The sequence below is a fragment of the Penicilliopsis zonata genome (assembly GCF_001890105.1).
Source record: "Penicilliopsis zonata CBS 506.65 unplaced genomic scaffold ASPZOscaffold_8, whole genome shotgun sequence".
Classification (NCBI taxonomy): Eukaryota; Fungi; Ascomycota; class Eurotiomycetes; order Eurotiales; family Aspergillaceae; genus Penicilliopsis; species Penicilliopsis zonata.
In genome coordinates, this window is record NW_019208918.1 from 794740 (window position 1) to 818049 (window position 23310).

At 51.0% G+C, this 23310-nt stretch overlaps 8 protein-coding genes across 8 annotated transcripts; 6 read left to right on the forward strand and 2 right to left on the reverse strand.

Annotated features, from left to right (window-relative positions):
* Window positions 1–114: 114 nt before the first annotated feature.
* ASPZODRAFT_16821 (hypothetical protein) lies at window positions 115–1245 on the forward strand (the record flags this gene model as incomplete). The annotated part of the gene is made up of 2 exons (XM_022726856.1): window positions 115–330; window positions 412–1245. 2 exons carry the CDS (start codon window positions 115–117, stop codon window positions 1243–1245), a joined length of 1050 nt encoding a protein of 349 aa, XP_022580736.1.
* ASPZODRAFT_133240 (hypothetical protein) lies at window positions 1009–2514 on the reverse strand. Its single transcript, XM_022723229.1, has 3 exons — window positions 2105–2514; window positions 1789–2040; window positions 1009–1721 (listed from the first exon to the last, which is right to left on the reverse strand). The coding sequence occupies exons 1-3, from the start codon at window positions 2345–2347 to the stop codon at window positions 1461–1463; spliced, it is 756 nt and encodes a 251-aa protein (XP_022580737.1). The 5' UTR covers window positions 2348–2514; the 3' UTR covers window positions 1009–1460.
* A 991-nt stretch (window positions 2515–3505) lies between these two features.
* Window positions 3506–6496, forward strand: ASPZODRAFT_152424 (hypothetical protein; the record flags this gene model as incomplete). The annotated part of the gene is made up of 2 exons (XM_022725853.1): window positions 3506–4358; window positions 4395–6496. The coding sequence occupies 2 exons, from the start codon at window positions 3506–3508 to the stop codon at window positions 6494–6496; spliced, it is 2955 nt and encodes a 984-aa protein (XP_022580738.1).
* Window positions 6497–7021: 525 nt separating this feature from the next.
* On the forward strand, window positions 7022–8020 carry ASPZODRAFT_133242 (hypothetical protein). Its single transcript, XM_022723230.1, has 3 exons — window positions 7022–7188; window positions 7262–7512; window positions 7636–8020. Exons 1-3 carry the CDS (start codon window positions 7175–7177, stop codon window positions 7665–7667), a joined length of 297 nt encoding a protein of 98 aa, XP_022580739.1. The 5' UTR covers window positions 7022–7174; the 3' UTR covers window positions 7668–8020.
* A 165-nt stretch (window positions 8021–8185) lies between these two features.
* ASPZODRAFT_2077702 (hypothetical protein) lies at window positions 8186–11099 on the forward strand. Its single transcript, XM_022727669.1, has 2 exons — window positions 8186–9317; window positions 9383–11099. The coding sequence occupies exons 1-2, from the start codon at window positions 8382–8384 to the stop codon at window positions 10970–10972; spliced, it is 2526 nt and encodes an 841-aa protein (XP_022580740.1). The 5' UTR covers window positions 8186–8381; the 3' UTR covers window positions 10973–11099.
* Window positions 11100–11695: 596 nt separating this feature from the next.
* ASPZODRAFT_67628 (hypothetical protein) lies at window positions 11696–13983 on the forward strand (the record flags this gene model as incomplete). The annotated part of the gene is made up of 7 exons (XM_022729480.1): window positions 11696–11818; window positions 11900–12352; window positions 12409–12525; window positions 12588–12777; window positions 12849–13402; window positions 13460–13567; window positions 13624–13983. The coding sequence occupies 7 exons, from the start codon at window positions 11696–11698 to the stop codon at window positions 13981–13983; spliced, it is 1905 nt and encodes a 634-aa protein (XP_022580741.1).
* A 1085-nt stretch (window positions 13984–15068) lies between these two features.
* On the reverse strand, window positions 15069–20395 carry ASPZODRAFT_133248 (hypothetical protein). The gene is made up of 6 exons (XM_022723231.1): window positions 20045–20395; window positions 19381–19956; window positions 18776–19310; window positions 16201–18687; window positions 15670–16133; window positions 15069–15597 (listed from the first exon to the last, which is right to left on the reverse strand). The coding sequence occupies exons 2-6, from the start codon at window positions 19920–19922 to the stop codon at window positions 15174–15176; spliced, it is 4452 nt and encodes a 1483-aa protein (XP_022580742.1). The 5' UTR covers window positions 19923–19956; window positions 20045–20395; the 3' UTR covers window positions 15069–15173.
* A 1842-nt stretch (window positions 20396–22237) lies between these two features.
* On the forward strand, window positions 22238–22711 carry ASPZODRAFT_142853 (hypothetical protein; the record flags this gene model as incomplete). The annotated part of the gene is made up of 1 exon (XM_022724891.1): window positions 22238–22711. One exon carries the CDS (start codon window positions 22238–22240, stop codon window positions 22709–22711), a length of 474 nt encoding a protein of 157 aa, XP_022580743.1.
* Window positions 22712–23310: the final 599 nt, after the last annotated feature.

Consider the following 23310-nt stretch of genomic DNA (forward strand, 5'->3'; position numbering starts at 1 on the left):
CCCTTTTTCTTCCCCCCATGACCCGCAGCAGTTCTTCTATTGATCGTACTACTGTAAAAGCTGTACATTATTCTTATAGTTTTTTGATAAAAAAGAGGGGAAAAAAATACCACCATGTCTGACTCGACCCTTTATCTCTACACCTCCCTAACGGCGGGGTCATCCCATATCGTCACTGCAACGGCGCGGATCGAGACGATCCTCAAGGCCAACAAAGTGCCCTTCCGGGCAATCGACATCGCCACGGACGACGCTGCACGGAGGCTATGGGGGCGGAAAGGCCGGGGGAAGAAGATTCCAGGTCTGGTGAAATTCAACCAGGTTGTAGGAGTACGTTTCCTCTTCATGCAGGAGCTTGCAGTAGCTTTGTCATGACTTACATTTTTTTTTTTAATTTTTTTCTTTCTTTAGGATCTAGAAGAAGTCGAAGAATGGAATGAATACGGAGAGCTACGAATGGTGATCAACGCCGTTGAGGATCTGGACAGTATCCCCGCCGATCTGACCGATTCCACCGCCAGCGCCACCGCAGCAGTCGTGGCGTCTACTCCGCAGGCGACGCCGCAGGTTCCCAAGCAGAGTACGATACAGATCCAGAGTCCTCCTGCCAAGAAGGAGAAAAAAGATGAGCAGGCTACGCTGGCGCTGAGACAGGCTAGTCTGGAGGCAGCGTCCAAGGCTAAGGAACAGAAACAGGCGAAGCTGGAAGCGGCGACTGCATCGAAATCTACAACTGGCGAGAAAGTGGAGGAGAGGAAGGAGGAGAAGGAGGAGAAGAAGGAAGAGAAGGAAGAGAAGGAAGAGAAGGAGAAGGAGGAAGAGACAAAAGTCGCCCAGGAAGTGAAGCGGCCGTCGCTCATTTCCGAGGTGGCTGCCGTTTCGACTGCAGATATGCATGCCGACACGGGCGTACGGGAACACCATCGCACCTCGATCGTCTCGGCCACTTCGGACGCGGAAAAGGAACAGGTCGCCAAGGACCTTCGCAAGTCCATCTCTAGCGGTCGTCCGGAGTGTGTTAGCGGGCTCAAGAGTGAGAGGGAGGGCGAGAACGAAGCGAAAGGCACCGCAAAGGATGAGGCGGTTATCAAGGAGGAACCGGAGGAACCAGAGGCAGAAGCCACCACGGTACTGGCGGAGAGTGTTAGCACTCCCGGGGATGCTGGGAAGGATGGAGAGGAACCTCTTACTCAAAAGCAGGATCCCAAGGCGGCTGAAGAGGCTACCACCAGTGTCGATGATTAAGACGCGCTCTCCCTCTCTCCCTCTCCCTCCCTCTCTTCTTTTTCAGTCTTATTGCCTCTTCGTCATCTTTTCGATTGTAGAGATACCAAATTGCGTCTTTCGTTGGTATTGTCGAGTGCGGAATGGACATATGTTTTTGAAGTCATAAACACTAGATTAGATACAACTATTTTTTTTTTCATGTATAAATGCACACGATATAAAGGATAGGCGTACTACGAGCGTCTCTTGTTGACGGCCTCGCGCAGCTTGGTAATCACATCGCCCGGATCCTGTGCACCAAAGACCGCAGACCCGGCAACAATCACGTTGGCACCCGCATCGGCCGCTTGGTCGATCGTTCCCAGGCCCAATCCGCCGTCTACCTCGATGTTCAGGTCCGGGTATTTCTCGCGCAGGGCTTGCACCTTTGGCAGTTCCGAGGCCATGAATTTCTGTCCTCCAAAGCCGGGGTGAACGGTCATCACAAGAACCATCTTTATAGCTTGTTAGCATAATTTCCCTCACAGATGAAGCGAGGCAATTTCGGAAAGATAAACTCACATCCGGCCGCTCAATGGCTTCCTTGTTCTCCAGAATCTCCCATAGGACATCGACCGGTGTGTCCGGCTTGATCGCAATCCCAGCCTGCATGTCCTGCTCATGAATATACCGGATGAGCTCCTTCGGACTAGTTTTACGTGTGGTCGTCTTATCAGCCGGTTCGGTCGCTGCCACAGAGGAGATGGCCGCTTCGTAGTGAAAACAGTATAGGTCGCACCCGGCGTTCTTGAACTCCTTGACCCATCGATGGGGCTATCCAAAACAACGGTCAACATCGCCCCAGTCAGGCAGCAATAAGAGATATGTGTGTGTCTACCTCTGCAATCATCATATGGCAGTCGAATGTCCCCTTGCCGCTGGGCTCTGATGGCCGGTCAACGTGGGACCGGATCATGGTCACCACGGGGGCGCCGAAGGTGATGTTCGGCACGAAATGGCCATCCATGATGTCAACATGGAGCCAATCCGCCCCTTGAGCTATCTTTGTCGAGCATTCTGCGCCCAGGTTCCCAAAGTCTGCACTGAGGATGGAGGGGGCGATGATGGCGGGTGGAGACATGGTAGAGTAGCAAGTAGGCTTATCTGGATTAATCAGATTAGGAAAACAGACAGTATAAGAGATGCCTTCTCAGAGCATACAATATACGTAATTGATGCCTGTCGGCGAGGAAAAACACGTCGCAATTGGCAAGCGAAAAAAAAAAAGTAGTATCAAACACCCCGCGGTGTTATGCTCCGAGCTGGTTCACGCTCCGGACGACGTCAGTCCGCTCGGTCCGACCCCGCCTTGGATTATTCAGCCTGAAGATTGTCGATCACGTCACGTGGTGAGAGGGAGAAATATTTCTGCCTGAGGCGTCAACAGACGGTGACCAAACCGTCTACCTTCTCAACACCTCAACGCCACCACCTTCCTCCATCATGCAATGTCTGCCCAACTCCCAGTGGGGGGGGGCTATCGACCTCTGGCGAACCTCGAGGCGTGTCTATGCGCTCGGCCAGCAGTTCTCTCTCCCATTGTGCCGATGTGCCTTGACTAACCAAGTATAGTACCAATGATCGTTCTAAACATAGCCCTCGGCGCTTACAGCACGCCAATCACCTCGACACATCCCCTTGTTCGCAACAGATATAGGCATTAACCGACCGCCCGATACATGGACTGTGATTTTCAGGGTGTTTTACTGGTTGCTCAGGGCGCTTTCGCAGCCAGGAGAAACTCTAGGACTGGCTGCCAGTCTTGTGCCCTGTAGGTTTCTCGCCAATGATGCCCTATCCGCGCCCTTGCTCCGTGGGGATTGGTGTTTATCTGCAAAGTGTTGCAGTAGCACCCTGCCGCCTGTTGCCCGTGTGACTCCATCACGATTTGGTGGACTGGGTGCTCTTTCTATTTATCCACGCAGGTTCCGGATCTCCAGCCTTGCCCTCGCTTTATTGTGCTGGTTTTGTGTGCTTTTGTTTTCTCGTCGTTATACGCCTTTGGCTCCGGTAGCTAGGCTCATCTTATTGATTTCATTTGCATTTTATCAAACATTCGTTGAAAATTGCACACCGTTGACCGGTGTAGCCCTGCGATTTGCTTACAATAGACCGGATCTATTCAGAAGTCCCCTGCGGTTGAATGGTTATGTGTGTTTAGAAAATTTTGAGATCCACCTCACGTTCCTTTCTTTGCGATACTCAGAAACAATCTTGGCCGACTACACCAGACGAAAAAATGTCCGATTTAGATCGAATCATGTTACCAAGATGTCCGCCCCTTCGGCAGGCCCGAGGGACGGTACTTAATACTATAATCGAGGATAACCGAGAGACGCAATACTCCGAGAAGCCCGAGATCAAGAAGCCTGCGGTAGCAACGGTACGTCAATTGTTAACGCTCAATACAAAGAACCTTCCGCCATCCTCGACTTTGACCCGTTTCGCCTCCCCACGCTCCGCGGATACCCAGTCAACGAGCTCGGATAATGAATGGGAGAAACGAATAACACATTTCGATGACCTTTACGATGCCACGGATATCGAGTTGAGCCCGAGTGATGACTGTGACTCTCTCACCTCGAGCTCCCGCCCAGGGAGTTTGGGGAGTCTGATCACGCCTTTGACGAGGCACTCGTCCTCCTCCATACCTGGAGATAAACGTCTCAGTTTGGTCATTCCTTCGGAGTGCTCTGCTTCGAGCAACCTGCAGCATAAAACCTCTCCACTGCCACCCCCAACTCCGTCGAAAATTCCGGTATCAAGCGAGGCTCTTTCGATGATTCCAGTGGCAGTACCTGCCTTGCATGCCCCCCCATCACTGGATGGCAGCCTCTCATCTGACCAAATATCCAACATCAGCACCCCCATGACCCCAGAACTCCATTCGGAAAATGACTGGTCGCTGCGCGAAGTTCAAGTCCGGTCGGATTTGGATGACAGTCGAACAGAGGAGCTTTCCAACCCAGACGCAAGCTCGGACATTCAAGACATCGAGATCACTATCGAGTCCTCTGAAGAGAACTGGGCTCATGTACTTGCAATGTTCCCTGATATTCCCAATGCCCCGGGTGTTATGAATTCAGAACCGGGTTATCCGTTAAGGAGCGAGGAACTTTTCCTGGAAGAGGCCCCGCCACTAGACGAGGGTGTTGTTCTCCCGGAGAATGCATTGTCAACACTACGATGTATTCAGCTGGATGCTTCACCAGACCCTTGGTCCGAAACATCCGAGAAAAACAACGAGATGTGGCAACTACAGGTAGAGATTGATCGCCGGCGGCGAAGCACCGAAGAGGTTCCTTCTGCTTCTGCTTCCAGTCTCTCCGATTACAGCTTTAGCAGTCTCAGTATCCCTTCACCAGGAGGGTTCTTTGCTTCTCTGAATGCACGTGCACGACATACTTGGTCCTTTCCACATTCCAACGAAGTTCCCTCAACCGCTACTGCAAGGAACTTTTACGATGTTCCCTGGAATCAAGCGAGAGGTGAGATCATTGAGCAGGTGATTGAATGCCCCCAGCGAGAGGATTCCGATGATGAACCGACAGCAAAGCCTCCGAAGGCAACGCCTCTCACAGCAATCAGAATTCCAACGGATACCGAAGTCCAGGCTGTACCAGCAGCAATGGCTCCTGACAGTCCTGCTTCATTTTTTGTCAACGAAATCCCCAAGTCCTCTGTTGTTTACGAATACGACGAGAACTATGACGAAGAACTGAAACAGCGCGCCGTTGCAAGTCTCGACCGTACAAGCTTCTGGCTTACTGCTCAAGCCACTTATCTCGCCGCCCTCCGGGAGACAAACCCCATCAACGATATCTCCTGTGAGGCAGACCAGACGGGTGAGATCAAGGAAGACAAAGATGAATCAAAACGAGCTTCAAGTGCGCTCAGCCGGAAAAGGTCTGTCAGGTTTGCGGATATCGTTCCTGAAGCCATAGCCTTAGGTCCTTCGATCTTTGCAAGCAAGGACTCGATCTACTGGCGAGGATTTCAGGCAATGTGCAAAGAATCCGGCAATATAGACACTTTCCTCCACCAGCATACCCGCTTCGAGGCTATTCAATCCAACAGACTTGGCAGCGCCAAGTTGCATAGAAATTGCCTTCAAGGGAAATATGAAATTGTTCCCTACGTGCGTCCACCTTACAAGGGACCTTTCTCCAAAGCTCCTCGAAATTCGGTGATCGCATCAACTCTGGTGGAGAAGGCGGAATTTGCTAGGTTGGAGAAGGAACAGGCAATTCTTGCGCAGCTCAGTCAACCCATGTGGGCCGTTGATGCGTTCAAGTTTCTGTATGGTGGCAATTTGGTTCCGAGCCCTGCATCAAAACGCCTCTTGAAAGCAAAAGAGCCTCTGGGGACTCCCCAGAATGCCGGTAAACGTCGTATCCGGGTTCTCGACTTGGGTGGACAAGGTGCGTGTGAGTGGGCATGGAAGCTCGCCCACGAATACCCGAACGTCAAGGTCTACACTGTCATTACCAAGCAGCAAATCGTCAACCAGGGGATCAAGGGTCCTGCCAATCACCGGCTAGTCTCTGTACCACGCCTTTGGAACCTCCCTTTCCACGACAAGCATTTCGACCTCATCTCAGCACGGTCGTTGCATTCTCTCCTCAAGGCAGAGCCGCCAGTCGGCGAGCAGGACGATGAGTACGATCTCTGTCTGAAGGAATGCTATCGTTGCTTGAAGCCTGGCGGATACCTCGAGTTTTTCGTCATGGATGCGGCGATCTCTCAAGCTGGCCCGTACGCGTCTGCAACTTCAATCGAATTTGAATTCAATCTCAGAACACGAGGTTATGACCCGAACCCAACCAAGAAGCTTCTCGGTCGCCTACGCAAGAGTGGCTTCGTCAACATGAAGCGGGCATGGCTGTTCCTACCTGTGGGCGTGGAGGCTAGCAAGACCAAGGTCATCAGAGAAACGCCGGATCCCGCAGTCAACGACGAAGTCGGCGATTACGAAGCCGTCCACGGGCCGGTTGGTAGTACTACCGAAATCGCCAGTTTGACTGGTGTTCTCGGAGGCTGGATCTGGGAGCAATGGTTGCTCAAGCTCCGAGTGGAAATGGGGCATGAGGAGCAACACCTCTTGGATGGCATCGGTCGTGTCTTTGCCGAAAGCCGCAAGAACAATGCCGGGTGGACCTGTTTGTCTGGCTGGGGGATGAAGCCCAAGAAAAAGAAGCCTGTACTGATTCAACCGAATCAAGCGCGCTGAAGCTTCTCTTCCCTTCTCTCTTCCTTTCTCTCTCTCTCTCTCTCTCTCTCTCTCTCTTCATTTATGACTGCGTCTATACCCATGCATACCCTCAGCGTCTCCCTTTTTCGTCAAAATGGCCATGAATTTTCCCAGTTCCCTCCGACATGTATATGCACCTAATGCCCTGATGCCCACTTTTTCACTTGCTTTTGCATCCATTATAGTAATGCCCCCAGTTTCTATTCAATATCAGCAACGACAATAAACATACACAGGTTCTCAGATTGAAATACAATGAAAGGGATTATATTATAGGTAGCCTTTAATATGGCATATATTGGACATTCCAGCGAGATAAATACGAATGCTCTCATTTGTAGGCATTACATGGCCCAACCCTGGGCTGGCAGCCTCAGGCTCCAAGGCTTCAATTCCTTAGTCAGATTGTATGGATCACGTGACGCATATTCCAGCAAACTTCCCGATTCGGGCGCCGCAATCTGCGACCGCGAAAGACAACAGCGTGGGCCTGTGTCGCTCCTTTAGTCAAAACTCGGTCCTCTCTCACGAACCAGCCAAGAGCACGCGTGAAGGCTCTGCTCATCTCGGATTTTGAAACCAGATCCTGGAGGCGATGCACTGATTTCCAGTCCAGCACACCCACCATATCTGCCCCTCCAAGCATTTCCCGTCAATATGCTCTTTTTCAGGTATGCATTTACCCACGGATTCACAGTTCTTATGGTAGTTTATACCAGTCTGATTGTTTCTCTTTCTCTGTAGCTTTTTCAAAACCCTCACCAATCAGGTGGTGACCATTGAGCTCAAGAATGATATCCGTATCCGCGGCGTCCTGAAATCAGTGGACCAGTATCTCAATATCAAGCTTGACGAAGTGGATGTCCTTGATCTGGACAAATATCCTCACCTTTCTTCAGTGAAGAACATGTTCATTCGCGGGAGTGTCGTTCGGTACGTGGTGCTGCCACGGTCGGAGGTTGATGTCGGGCTGTTGGAGGATGCTACAAGACGAGGTGCGTGTTACTGGAGCTCCCTGCTGGGTTATCCTGCATTTTGGAGCCCATAGCCCCCGAATTTCACTCCGGCTATGATGTCCAAAGGGCAAGGAGCGCGAGTGCTGATTATATCTCTCACAGAGGCCGCCAACCAAGTTAGCAAGGCTCGATAAGGAAAACCCGTGGACAAAACCCAACCGTGTCCGTTATGCCATCGATCATGTCTGTCGCAAGCCACCGACCCGGTCTATATCCCCTATAGTTATACAAATGGTGCTGCTCTTTCTTGCCGGGATTGTCGGTCCTCCGTACAACTCGAGGGCCAATGGCAAGTGTCGGATACACGGGGTGCCTTGCGGTAGAACGTCGGATATGAGCTTACGAGGAGGATTAAGGATACGAAATATCCTATACTACGAATTACTCAGACCATGCCTGCTTCGGCGCTGGTGTCGATAGGCGAAGTTGTTGGAGTGTGCTTCGAGGTCGTCTCGACATAAGCCCTTAATACCTACTCATCTACCGGGAAACGATTCAATGTCAAGAATTCTCGTCCATCACGATATTGGGTAGACTCTTCTCTTCTGTAGAATCAAATAAATCTGATATGACGCTCAAATAAGGGAAATCTCATCACGTGATCTCGCGACGCGAAGCAGGTTTCTTTCCCATCCGCGCCGCGCCTCGTACCGAATCGCAATTCCCCGCTGTGAAGAACAAGCGTTTTTTTCCATTATCATGACGATGAAGGGTCGCTCTTCGTACCCTTCGGCATAAAGCCAAAAACAATCCCCCGGGCCAGAACGGTTGCTTCGCTCAGCTGACTATCCACCTCCGCCGCCATACGGGTCTCCTACTATTCGGCCTTGTCGGTGCCAACACCCACCATGGCAGGGTTAGGTGCCAAACGACCTTTCACCCCTTCTAAAGGAACAACCAACTCAAAGCGAACGCCGGCGTCGAAGAAGAAGAATCACAGCATCCTGAACTTCTTTCAGAAGACAGATGGCCCGCCCAAGCCTACTTCTCGCCAGTCACGAATCACACAGTTTACGACGACTTCAAACGGGTCGAATGGAAACAGGCGCACGGCTCCAGGGCTAGGAAGAGCCGATAGCTCCAATGATGTCAGCGCTTCTGAAGACCTGTTTCTTCAGCACAAGGGCGGGGTTGTGTCAAAATTCCCCGGAGACCCCGGAGCGTCTACGAGTCGTGACCGGCCACGGTCGAATACCCCGGATGATATCTGGAGTGTGGAGGAGCCCGATACTCGAGATTTAGAGGACGGGGCTAGGTTCAATGAGAATAATTCGGTTGTGAAGAAACGGAAGGTTGAATCTTCTGAAGAACCGCACACGGATTCCCCGCCAGCTAAGCAGAGCGGGAAGAGTGAATCGGGCGTTACATCAGAGACTGCAAAATCAAAGCAAAGAAATGGTCCCTTCATTGATGAGTCGGATAGTGAGGAGGATTTACAAGAGTTGAGGGACTTGGAAAGCCCCCTGAGTGTGCCTGGCAGGTCCACACGCCAATCAACTGCAATTGATAACCGCCCTTCTGCAGCGAGAACACCACCCCTGGTAAGAGAAGCCACGAGCCACGCCGGAGATGACGAGTTTGCAGTTTTTGACGATACAGGGGAGAGCGGATTCTTAGATCAACCATGGGAATTTGAAGAGGCTAGGATACCGGATGTCTCGGCATTCGATGCGATAGATGACTATACGAGTGAGTACCAGGAAGATTATTATGGCGGTGGTCCGGAGGAAGATGCAAGGGTCTGTCCGATTTGCCAGTTTGATATGAGTAGTTTAAACGAGGCTGTAAGTGATCTTACCCGTTGTGTTCTGTGACAAGACTTATGACTCATTTTTATCTCGCGTTCTAGGAAATCACTGTCCATGTGAACGACTGTCTTGATGGCAAAGAAACCTCGACGCCGACGACCGCAGGGCTGACGGCCACTCCAGCGGAGGCCCTCAGTCGCATGGAGCGAGCTGCTATTCCAAGACCAGCACAAAAGGACCCGTTTACGCAAAAATCTACTGGTACAGCTTCTGCATTCAGCAAGTTAATGGCCGGTAATGCCGAGGACACGGCTTGGGCAGTTGCCGCTGCGAACGAGGTGTCGTCCCGTGGGAAACAGGCGTACCAGAGGACCTGTCCGTTCTACAAGATTATCCCTGGGTTTTCGATATGTGTAGACGCATTCCGTTATGGTGCAGTTGAAGGCTGCAATGCCTACTTTCTCAGCCATTTCCACAGTGATCATTATATTGGCCTGACATCTTCGTGGTGTCACGGCCCCATATATTGCAGCAAGGTGACAGGAAATCTGGTCCGTCAACAATTGAGAGTCGATCCCAAATGGGTCGTCGATATCGAATTTGAAAAGCTTAGTGAAGTTGCCGGCACGGGGGGTGTTCATGTGACGATGATTCCTGCAAACCATTGTCCTGGCAGCTCCCTTTTCCTCTTTGAGAAATCATTCGGTCAAGGACCCTCTGCGCGCAAACAGCGGATTCTCCACTGCGGTGATTTCAGAGCGTGTCCAGCCCATGTGCAACATCCTCTTCTCCGCCCTTTGGTAGCTGATGAGGCCGGGGACCAGGCACGCCCCCAGAGGATTGATGTTTGCTATCTAGATACCACCTACCTCAGCCCCAAATATGCGTTCCCTAGCCAGGAGGATGTGATTTCAGCTTGCGCCGAGCTGTGTGTCAATCTCAATAATGGCTCTATCGATGGCAAACTCCCAGCTGGCGATGAAAAGAATGAACCCCAAAATGTCAACTCTATGTCGAAATTTCTCTCGACCGTTACTGGAAAGGGAGATTCTGACAGGAGATTTCTTTCCGGAGGCCGGCTATTAGTGGTTATCGGCACTTACAGCATTGGTAAAGAAAGGATTTGCATAGGAATCGCCCGAGCTCTGGGGTGCAAGATCTTCGCGACTCCTCAAAAGCGACGGATTTGTGCGTGTCTGGAAGACCCTGAACTGTCATCCCTCTTGACCGATGACCCCCATCAGGCCCAGATTCACATGCAAAATGTATTTGAGATACGCGCGGATACACTTGCTGACTACCTCGACTCCATGAAACCCCATTTCTCGCGAATCGTTGGATTTCGCCCAACGGGGTGGACTTACCGACCTCCTGCGGGCAGGGTGTTGGATAATCCCCCTGTTTCATCCGTCTTAAACTCCGACAACTGGAAGACTCCATTCTCAGTCCGCAGCATGACTCCTCAACGCGGTAGCACCCGAGAGAGTCTATGCTTCGGAGTTCCGTATAGCGAGCACAGCTCATTCCGTGAACTGACCATGTTCTGCTGTGCCCTGCACATTGGCCGAGTCATACCCACCGTCAATGTAGGGAACGCCACCAGCCGTGACAAGATGAAAGCTTGGTTTGAGCGATGGGATGCGGAGAAGAGGAAAAATGGATTGTTCCAAGTCACAGGAGACTCTTGGTAAATCATATCTATTCCGTACGATTGGTGGAATTATTTTTGGTATATACTATCCTTGGTGATGAATATATCGCATGATGACTTGGTTTTATGTGCCCCCTCGCGTGCATACCATCTTGAGGGTATCCACTTCTTTTGTACATGCATCCTAGATCGTTCCTTGCCTCAGCGCCGATGCCGAACGGAGTACCCCTGACAATACAGACGGGCGAAAGTCTCCACGTTCTTGTGCAAGCTTGGTCTTTCGTGTAACGGGGATGTCGGGAGGGCATCTAATCCCTAGGGCTCTATGGCATCACCCAGCGGGGAAATACGCGGGGGACAATGGTTGTCTCAAGTTGACGCGATCTTCAAAGACCAATGCATTGAACAGGGTGGAGCTTTTACCCGAAGGTCGGCAGATTGTCCGCAGGAAAACACCCTGGTCTACAACAAGAAGTCACTCAATTTTGAGGAAGCAAGTCACAAACCCTTGTTCCTGCATCTGCAGCACCCATAATTGCAAGGATATACGTATACCATGCTCTCAGAGTTACAACCGACCCTGAAAAAAGTGCAACAGACTCCCCGCAGGATACCAAGCTCTCCGCAGAAACAGGACAATTGATATTCATGATGCCTTCAAGGAAAGATATAAAATCCATGGGACAGGTGAGGGAGGGTTTGAATCTCTCAGGATTGTCTCTGAGCGAAAAAAGGCCTTCACTGCCCAGATACTACCATCACCATGATCTTACTCAAGATCTTTGTCGTACCCTTCCTAGCTGTATGCGGTTATGCAGTCGAGATCACCGTTGCATCTTCTGGCGGCAACGTGACCGTTATGCTTGGATATGGCGCAATGGAAGAGGTATGTATGTTGTTATCTACTGCGGTGATCTTGGATCGAGTTTTTTTCCGCGCTGGATAGGACTTAATTTATGTATTGCAGGAAATCAACCACGCCGGGGACGGAGGTCTTTACGCTGAGCTTATCCGGAACCGTGCGTTCCAGGGCAGCGATCTCTACCCCTCGAGCTTGGATGCATGGGAGGCTGTAAACGGAGCAGAACTGGCCCTTCAGTCTCTCGCGGATCCCCTGTCATTGGCCCTCCCTTACTCCATGAATGTTAAAGGCAACTCTAGCGTCATTGGCTTTAAGAACTCAGGGTACTGGGGCATCGACGTTCAGGCTCAAACTTATACAGGCTCCTTCTGGGCTCGAGGCTCCTATAACGGAAGCTTCACTGCTGCTCTGGAGACTAGCGCTGGCGACACTCTCATCAGTGTTGAGATTGATTCCGAAAGTGTCAGTGACGCATGGGTCCAGCACAACTTCACTTTGACGCCTACTTCGCCCGCTTCCGATACCGATAATGTCTTTTCTATTACCTTTAACGCAGCCGTAAGTGGAAGACCCTCAGTCTTCAAGATGTACAGCATCTTACGTCGTGTTTGAAGGAAGCCGATGGAGGTGCCCTCGACTTCAATCTGATCAGCCTCTTCCCGCCAACGTACAGCGATCGCCCAAACGGAATGCGCAAGGACTTGATGGAGGCTCTTGCAGTATACGGTACTGTAAGTGATTGGAGTCGCTTGCTCTCATGGTTGAGTTCCAGAATTCATATCGTTCCATACAGAAATTCCTTCGTTTTCCTGGCGGTAACAACTTGGAAGGAGAGACTGTAGGTGACCGGTGGATATGGAACAATACAATCGGCCCCCTTACAAGCCGTCCTGGCCGTGCTAGCACCTGGGATTATGAGGAGACCGATGGCCTTGGCTTGGTTGAGTACATGGAGTGGTGTGATGATCTGGGAATCGAACCGAGTCAGTATATTTTCCTTTTAGGTTTCATTCTGGATAGAAGACGATGAGCCGACTAATCATGAATACCACAGTCCTTGCTGTCTGGAGCGGTCTTGCTTTGGATGAAACAGTGGTTTCTGAATCTGAAATCGACATTTATGTCCAAGAAGCTCTTGACGAGCTGGAGTTTCTGACCGGTTCAGTTGACACTGAGTATGGTGCGCTTCGCGCCCAGTACGGTCACCCAGATCCATGGACGATTCGGTACGTGGAGGTTGGTAATGAAGACTATTTGAATGGTGGATTGGACTCGTATATTTCCTACCGCTTCTCGGCGTTCTACGACGCCATCACAGAGAAATATCCCGAGATCAGCATTATTGCCTCGACCATCGAAATGACACTGCCCGGGAATGCCAATGGGGACTACCACATGTACGACACCCCGGACGCGTTCGTCGAGGCTTTCAACCAGTGGGATCAGTATTCTAATGAGCATCATTATCTCCTTGGCGAGCTTGCTGCCACCGAATACAACGGCGCCGACGTGTCCCAAATGTACCCTTGGTGGAGTGGATCAGTGGGCGAAGCCGTGTATCTTCTTGGTGCTGAGCGCAACGCTGACAAGATCATCGGGGCAACATATGTGAGTTTAGATTTTGAATGATCCCTGGGGTTCTCTTAGCGCTCATCGGTGATACAGGCTCCTCTCATGTGCAACATTGACAGCTATCAATGGACCCCAAATTTCATTGCTTACGACGCGGACACCGCCGCAACCGCCCCCTCGACTAGCTACTACGTCTACCAGGTGGGTATCTCTTGTAATAATGCGAGACCCTCGGTTCTAATCCAGATATTTCAAAGCTCTTCAACCAACACATCATCACTAACACCCTCCCTGCCAACTCTTCCACCGGTTTTGGTCCACTGTACTACGTTGCCGGTCTCGACAACAGCACCGACGAACGCATCTTCAAGGCTGCTGTGTACAATAGTACGGGTGATGTTCCAATCGGTCTTACCTTCGAAGGCGTTGACGAAGGCACGACCGCCCAGCTGACCGTGCGGACGGCCCCCGAGGCCACCTCCGCGAACGAGGTCGGGGGGGCGAATGTGGTCAGCACCAACACCACAACGCTGACGGCAGGCTCTGGGGGGATGTTTTCATTTTCGCTTCCCAACTTGAGTGTTGCTGTGCTCGTGACGAGCAGCTCTACGGCATAAGTATGCCATGGAGACCATCTGTCTGCATTGCTGTACAGAAACTGGTGGTATATAACGGTACTAGGCTACATATTCGTATCCCGATTGATACAAGAAAAAAATGAGATTCTACCAACTATTGTGTTTAACTTCGAAGGGTCATAGGATGCTGCTGCTAGTCATAGATAGGCTGTATATTAGCCCAGTTTCCAAACAGCCTGATATCTGCGTTAAATCCCTCAATTGTCAGGGAGGTAACTGTAGGGAAGGGCCGAGCAATCAACATAGTAGGTATCGACTATAAACAATCAGCAGGTGGCTGAGGCACTTCAATAGCAAGCATCAAGCTGTATAGCTATCCAAAACCATGATCCCAACGCAACTAGCGTCTGCTCTACACTTCTACATGGCCATGAGCAGGTTGAGGAGACGGCTAGACGGCCATTTCAATTGATTTATAAGTCCTCTGGAGTTTGAGATGAGGATATCAGCAGATCCAGCCAGCGCTCTATCATGGACCACAAGCTAATACGTGATCTCACGGTATTTCTGCGGCGTGAACTTTAGATTCGTCCACAACACCACCCTTGATTCAACTGACTCGATGGAACTGCACTCTGTCCAACAGCATCTGTTAAGCCTTGACTCTTCCCAAGTACACATCGGCCGGGAGATCGCACGCTCTGATTGATGCCTTCTACATATTTGAGATAGAACTTGATGGGAAGAAGTATGCAATGAAGCTTGTAAGTACAAGCGCTTCGCCATCGATTATCCCAAACGCAGAGAACTTGAACTGTGTGGATTACTCGGGCACCCGCTATCGCCACGTAATAGAGGGCATGAAACACATCCGCGATGCCCATGTTCACCACCGAGATATATACCCCAAAAAACCTCCTTTTAGTTCCCGGCGCGCCAGAGAGAGTGGTGTGGATCGATTTTGATGTTGCAACAACCTTCACCAGTATGGGAACCCCTGAGGGGGAGTATGGCAAGCATGAAGATACACTTGTGGAGAGCTTTGGAGATCTTCTGGTCTATCCTGCTAATACTTTCAATTGCTCAAACCTAACTGAAACAGCAGGAGGACCAAAGGAATGGCATTGTTCCAAATACGAAATACTATTAATTTAAGGTATTCGAACTATCTATTATGTACTCTGAATACCAAGTTGAAGGATATGTACCACCACTACTACTACCACTCTCTACTCCTTCTTCTGCTTCTTGGAGCTCTTCTTCGGCACGCGAACAAGCCAATACAGGAGAAACGCGGCGAAGAAGTTGAAGACAATGAAGGCGAAAAGAATGCCGATATTGCGCCACCGATCACTGTAATAGATGTTCACAGCGGCCAGGAACTCATCCGTCGTAGAGAGGGAACAGAACTCGCAGTCTGTGGTGGAAGCAGGGTTCAGCACCTGTCCGCCCGCAAGGCTCATATACTCGGCCAGGTAGGTCGAGCAGTTTTGTCCCGAAGGCGGGGCGAAGTGCAGGACTTCGATGCCCGAGCATTCGACGGATGTCCCTGCTACGCCGGTGGAAAGCACGGCCGACACGAGATATGTGAAGGGGGAGAGACGGTACATGAAGATCCAGAAGCCGGGGAGGGCAGAGGGACTCGCTAGGACACTATAGTTTGTTAGAAGATGATACACACAATAATTGAGTGAAAGCGAAGTGAAAAAAAAAAAAAAAACATACCCATTGAAAATTAAGCACATGGAGAACAAAAGCTGGGCGAGGTTACCGGCCGGCTCGGCCTGCTCAATTCCCGCGATGATCATGGAGCTGAAGGTAGATGTGAAGAGCAAGAAGATGAGAACAAGGAGGAACATGGTCCCCTCGCGCTCTGTGACGGAGTGCGTGGGTTCAGCATTGGCGTAGAGGCCGATGGGGAAGTACCAGGTGAAGAAGATGGGAACGGCCATGAGGATATTCCAGGCCAACTCGACCACGACGCTGGACATCATAAAGGCCACCCACGAGTACGTCTTGGAGGGCCGCTCGCGCACCTCGTACAGCGACCGTTGCGCCACAAAGTACGGCATCATCTGCTGCACCAGGTTTGGGAAGATGACTAGCAGCATGAAGATGGCGAACATCTGGTTCTCCAGTCCTTGGATGCTGGTCGGTTCTCGCCAGAATGTGAAGCCAATGAAAAGGGGCTATGAAAAGTCAGTTTATCGTATTCTTTATAGTTTTGGACACATAATTGGGAAGAGAGTTTCCTACCGGAATAACACACATGGCGATCTTGGAGTAGATGTAGGACGGACTGCGCCAGTATTGCTGGAACACGCGCTGCACGCACACCAGGAACTGGAACCACAACGGCATAGCAAAGGCGCGGTACCCAGCTTCCGCGGGCAGCACGGGCTTCTGCGAGAGCTCGGCCTTCATCTGAGCTAGCTCAGCGCGCACGACATCACGCTCCGGGCTCTGGTTCCAGACCTCAGGCCAATCCTGTTCGGAGTGCGATCCGGGCGCGGCGCCGATGACCTCAAGCATCCATTCGGCCGGGTTGGCGGTGGGCGGACAGGGGTGAGACCCCTTGTTCTCAAAGTATTTGATGAGTGTCTCCATGTTGGCGCCCAGTTCGCCAAAGTAGACGGTCCTGCCGCCCTTGGCTAGGAAGAGCAGCCGGTCGAACTCCTGCATGAGGATCGCGGACGGCTGGTGGATGGTACACAGGATGGCTTGGCCGTGGTCTGCCAGCTTGCGCATCAGCGTACAGATTGACCATGCCGTCTGGCTGTCAAGACCTGAAGTCGGCTCGTCAAAGAAGAGTAACAGGTCCGGCTTGGCCGCGATCTCGACGCCGATGGTCAACCGTTTCCGTTGCTCGACGTTCAATCCTTCGCCCAAGACGCCGACCACCGCCTCCGCGTACTCCTCCATTCCCAGCATCTTGATCACCTCCTCGACGTACGCGAGTTTCTCGGCCCGCGGCGTCGTTGACGGCTGCCGCAGCAGCGCGCTGAAGGTCAGCGCCTCACGCACCGTGCTGATCTCCAAATGCAGGTCTTGCTGCTGTACGTAGCCAGTCTTCCGCTGGAACGAGTCGTCCCGCAGCCGTCCGTCCACCAACATCTCCCCGGTCACCACTCCCATCGTTACCCGGTTGGCCAGCACGTCTAGCAACGTCGTCTTGCCTGCGCCCGTGACACCCATCAGGGCTGTCAGAGTCCCCGGCTTCACCCACCCGTCGACATGGTCCAGGATACGCCGCGGTTCACCCTTAATCTTGATGTCGTAGCAGACATCTTGCCAGTGGAAGATGGACGTCTGTTTGGCGATCGCTCCGCTGACCTCTCCTTCCTGTAGCTGGCTTGCGCGCTGTTTCTCTGTTGGTACCGACGATGCCTCTGGGTCATTACGATCCCCGTCAGCCTGGGTGCGCTTCGCGAACGCGGGGATCTTGCCGCGCGGGAAGACTAGGATCTCGCCCTTGGACGGTTTGGCGCGAACGAGCTCGCTACAGATGATGTACAGGATGAGGAAGGCCACGAAGAAGATGACGAGGATGCCGAAGTTCCGCCACAGGTGGGACCGGTAGTACTGGAAGGCTGTGTTGATGTACTTGTCGCCGTCGATGTAGCTCTCACCCGCCACTGCACCATCACCGTTGCAGATCCGCGAGTCCGCAGGCACATTCTCATACCCAGGGCCAGATGGGATGTACTGGGAGCAGGGGAATCGGCGCTCGCTAAATTCGTTGATCATAAGGGCTTCAAAGGCGTAGGCGATTGGGTTTAGGTAGTTGAGCCAACGGAACCAGGGGTGCATATCGCGAACGGGGATAGTGAAACCCGTATAGATGACGAGGATAAGCATGACGATACCGGAGGGGACCATCGCCTGCGCCATGGAACGTGAGATGGCGCCCGTCCAACGGAAAATGTTGGACATGGTCAGTGTGGTGCTGAAGGAAAACAGGAAGAAGACAAAGAAATGGCCCGGCGTGCGGCGCAGGTTCGTCATAAAGTACAGGATGAGGTTGAAGGTGACGGCCACAAGGACTTTAGCTGGCATATCGACGAGCATGGAACTGATCGCCTCGGCAGATGGGTGATACAACGCATACTTGTCGTGTTTTTCGACAATGGGCCGCTGCTGCCAGAGCGTCAGGATCTCCAGCATACTGGCAAAGGCGTTAAGGAGAATCGAGAAGAAAAGTAGAGCACCGCGGGAGAAGAAGCTTCCCGAGTTGTCCGCCAGGTTAAAAAATACACTAGAGACAATCAGGGCCATGGCACTGTTGCCAAAGACCGTCGTCAGGGTCATGCTCATGTCACCCTTAAGTCGCCAGAAGCCACGGCGCAGACACAGCTGGACCTGACCCCAATAGGAGAGCGTATAGGGAGATTTGGCCCGGGTGCCCTTAGCCTTCTCTGCGGCACGCGAACGGGTGAACTCGTCAAATTTGTCCCCGTGGAGCGGGTACTGTTGCTGGAAGGCCTCAATGTCCGCCAGCAGCCGCTTGCGTTCTGCGCTGTCTTTCCAGCGGGCGGCGAACTCGTCCGGTGTGCGGGGAACGAGGTTCTCGAAACCCTCGCGGACCACTCGCTCCGAGGGACTCGTCAATGAAGTTAGGAAGTCGGCCGTGGTCTGTCGGTCTGGGCAGTAAAAGCCCATGTCGACGAAGAAGCGTTTGGCATCCGTGGCTCTCCCAAAGTAGATCTGCCGTCCTTCATACAGCACGGTGACCTTGTCAAAAATCTGGCAAAAGGAATGTCAATATTAGTATCTGTAGCTGCTAGTGGCTGCAGGCGATGTGTTTTTGTGAGGAGACAGAAGGAGGACATACATCGTAGATGGCTTGACTGGCTTGATAGATGGCCACGATGCCCGTGGAGCCACTATATTTGGTCGCCAGACGCAGGTTCTTGACGAACTCCAACGCGGTAGAGCTATCGAGACCTCGCGTGCTGTTATCCCAGCACTGTAGCGGACTGCCGCAGAGAGTAGTCTCCGCGATACTGATACGCTTGCGCTCTCCGCCCGACACACCACGGATATACTCGTTGCCCACGCGGGTGTTCATAGTGTGCGTTAGGCCGAGCATAGCCATGACGACGTCGCGCATGTGCTGCGCATGCTGCTCGCGCGTCACGCCAGGAATACGGTTCGCCGGGGTGCGGGCCTGGGCGGCGAATAACAAGGTCTCGCCTGCAGTGAGCTGAGGGAAATGAATTTCGGTCTCAGCCTGGTAAATGACCTCACCGCGGAAACGCGAGTGCATCTCCTCCCACGAGATTCCCTGGTACTGGATGTCGTGGCCTTCATCAAGCCACAGACCGTGAGTTTCACCGGCAATGGTCTTTAAGAAGGTCGAGCAGCCACTAAATGCCATATGTTAGCTCGTAGTTTCATAATCGAGTTTATCCTTTCGGTTTTGGAGCCTTGACCGACCTCCCCGGACGCCCCAACACCACACATAACTCGCCGCTCTCGACCAGTCCCTCAAAGTCCCGTAAGATATCAATCCGGACCTTCTTGCGCTGGCCGAGCACGCCACGGAACCACCCGCCCGCCTTCAGCCACAGGTTGGCCACGTCCATCTGGTAGTCAGCCGCGGTTCCGTAGCCGTAGGCGCTGAGGTTGCGAAAGGAGACGCCCGCCGCCCGGCGGGGGAACCGCTCCGGGTCGCGCGAGGTCAGATCGAGCATGTTCTTCAGCCATTTTCGCGAAACGAACTGGTCCGACTGCGGGTTCAGCTCCGGGTCGGCTTCGCGGTCGAGGAACGGGTTCGGCAGCTCGTCGGCACCTCTCTTGGTGGAGTAATGACTGTTCTGACGCGAGAGCTGTGACATGCGACGTGCCAAACCGATGATCTCCTCGTTGGCCGTCTGGTCAATACCGTCGTCCGAATCCGCCTGCGCGGTGTCTGAACTCTCCGCCTTTTCACCAGCGGGTGTGGTGAGCGTACTCAGGGGTTCTTCCTGGACACCCATTTTCTTCTATCCATCAACGACAATAAGTAAGAGACTAGAAAGTGAAGGCAAGAGTCAGCAATAAAGTCTTCGTCCGCGATACTAGATAACGGATACCCCGGACGAGTTACTGAGACACTCACAGCTCTATTATATGATACAAAACCCCCCGTCCATCGAGTCCCAAGAGGCGACAAGCAGGCAACCAGCGGACAAAAACAACGGACGAAGAACCCTGGAAACAATGACGAGCAACTCAAACGAAGACAGAAGGTCAGAATAAGTACTAGCAAGGTACCACCAAAGAGATAGAAAATTGACAGCGAGTCAACGCGTCTAGCCGATCCCGATCCACCAGAGAAACGGATCACGGAATGGCGTGCATCCGAACAGGGATAGGAGGAATTGGTGGGTACAAATAGAGTAGAGAGTACTCAGTATGTACTTAGTAGAGAGTAAATAGGCTGAACACGGAATGGCCATCTTCCGAGACTGTCTCAGTGACTGGATACAAGTTCTTCTCACTTCTCCGTTCGACCTACGGAGAAGCCTCAGGACTCGGGCGAACTGCGTAATGGCTCAAACAGGCAGTTGCTGGTTTGCAAGCTTTGATTGGCTGCGTATCCAGCGTATTCGGAGTATAGATGCCCCGCTTACACGCTATCCCTATTGGAGTTTAGCATTCTCGCTTACCCCCGCATCCAGTTTTCTCGCGTATTCGATACGGATAAGGACCGTATTAGATACGGATAAGAAAGAAATCAACACTGATTGACAGTCGTTCAGTGTAAGCACTAAACATTTAAACTACTTTTTGACGAAAATTAGACGGAATAATAGAGGAGTACTATTATGAATATCCTACTATGAACTTCATACTCATAGTCTCAGGTAACACTACCTACTATACCCGGGTGACTCGACACGTAAGTACTAAGTATGGCACAGCATAACCCTCTATTTCCTCCGATTGGAGTCAACCTACTAACTAGTAGTAATCAGCATATGCATGATTAGTAGTACCAGAGGAGCACAGAGAACAGAGTAAGATATGTAAATATTGGGGGCCTGATTATGAGTGATTATTGTTAATCTAAAGACTTAAAGGACTGTCAAGTCATTCGCTTATAATGATATTATCAAAGGACATACTACTGACCAGCTATTACCAAGAGTTAGACCTTCAAGTATAGTTATAAGACATATATCTATATTCCAATTAGCTGAGTAATTTCTAATTTCTCAATAGAACCATAAGCAATGCGTAACTAGTGCTTATCTAGGTGCAGTAAGCAAGGACATCAGCATTTGTAAACTGGTTTACCTGCTGTACACTTATACCCTGTAAGAATTAACTATATAATGATTAATCAGAGGCTTGATCAGGACTGTAAACATTCAGCATTGGTAGGTAGGTCTTTTGCGAGTTCTTTTGTAGCCGGCTGCTATTTAACTAGCACTAGTTCTCAGTCCTGCAGTGGTATATTCTTTAGGACCTAGCTCTGAGGAATATCGAATTGACTTAGGACTTCTCCAAGACGGCTTTTCGACAGGTATCTCATGTTCGTTTATAATGCGCTGGATAGACAAGGTTATGGCTGTAAAGTCGGCAGCTGCTCTCTTAAGTCCTAATAGTCATGAAGATAGAAGTCAGCGCAATCCAATCCAATCAAATTTTCTATAATAATCCTGTTTCTCTTACCTACTAGTTCCAGAGATTGTATGTATCAATAGCTGGTCTTCAAAGAGACTGCAATCCAGTCTGTGTGGTAATCAAGCCCTTGGAATGAGAACAAATCCAGGGAAGAAAGGAGATCCCATCAAGATAGAATTGGAATCCATAGAGCATTACCAATGTCTTAGTCCTGGATTTTGTGGTATATGAGTCTTGTCTTTTTCTACTTAGAAGATACCAGATAGATAGATGTTAGAAGAAGAATTTCTGGTGGAAACAGAACTAAGCAGTCACATGTTGCCTAGACCCAAATAGTGCTTTCTTGTGGCTTCCAAATCTCTCTTTTTCCAACATGCCATGACAGGATATGAGAATAAATCGACCTAAGAAGTACAATCCAGCGTTTCCACAGAACCACTCCGGCTACTGCCTGGTCATTCAAGAGACCACAAGGGTTGATAGGAATGGAAAATTGGTTCTTGACATCTTTTATTTTCTCCCCTGCGCTTTTTTACAAGGTTCGAGTTGATCCATATAACCAGAAGTATGGTTATTAGTACTCAAACATGATAGCCACAATTTGCGTGTATAAATATTGCTATGCTGGAGTTCTTAGAAGCTAATCTACCCATACGCTTTCTATCTTAGCACACAAGAGGCCATGCCTTGCCACTTCTTCTCTAAGCTCTTCGAGGATAAAAGGTCTCTCTCCAAGATCGAATGGATCCGCAAGCTTGAAAACACCAAAGACCTACGGAAGCTCTTGGAGCCGCTTCAGACGGATTTTAGCCTGGTCGACAAGAGAGCGATTATCCATTTCATATCAGCTGTAGCTTTCCGAGATATGGCAGGCGCGGAATGGCTAGAGACTCAGCTGCAGAATGATGGAAACTTTGAGTTACTTCAAATGTTCCGCTCTTCGTTCTTTTGGAACTCGCCTGAATATAACACTAATGGAATGCCGAAATTATGCCATGACATTGTCGAACCGGTATTGAGCACCGTTGGGTTGTCCAGAGATAGATTTACAATCAGGAAGAGATGCAGGCTATGTCCAAGTCGCTTGAGTTACATCCGTCTGATTCGGACTGTACAGCCCAGCTACAGAAATACAAAGGTCAACTGGAGGATTTGAGTGGACAATGTCGGTCTATTTCAAACCGGAGATGGCTGCTAGAGGCCATCCTTCCAGTAGGGCAGTTATTACGAGGCTTTTGTGCAGCGAGACAGAATTCTGACAGGTATCTTTCTACTTGGCTGCGGGAGGACTGTGTCAGGCGAGGAGGATGCTGTGGAAGAAGCTATACATGCTGCGAAAGGCCTCGAATATCACAACGAGGGGAATTTCGCGCCCATTGCACCACTGCTGTGGCTGCTGTCGTCGGACACCTGGGCTATCTCTTGGAGATGAAACTAAGATGACTGATCTTGTCGAGTTTCCTTTCGACTTGACTTTCCCACGCAAAGACCAGTATAGCAGTAGTGTCTATTACGCGTATATTTGGGGGATTCGAGGAGTGTGGTGGAGAGAGACAAGCTGTCGGGTCGTGAAAAGTTCGTCGCTCTTCTGAAATAGATTATAATCGCGAGATCGAGAGTCAGACCATCAACGTAGGTTAGGGAGAGTAAAGTATACCGTCAGTCTCCCATCCTGAATATAGCCAGTCGTACCTTTATTCCTGCATCTCCTCCACGGTGAGCTCAAAACTGCGAGATCGCACACAGCAAACATAT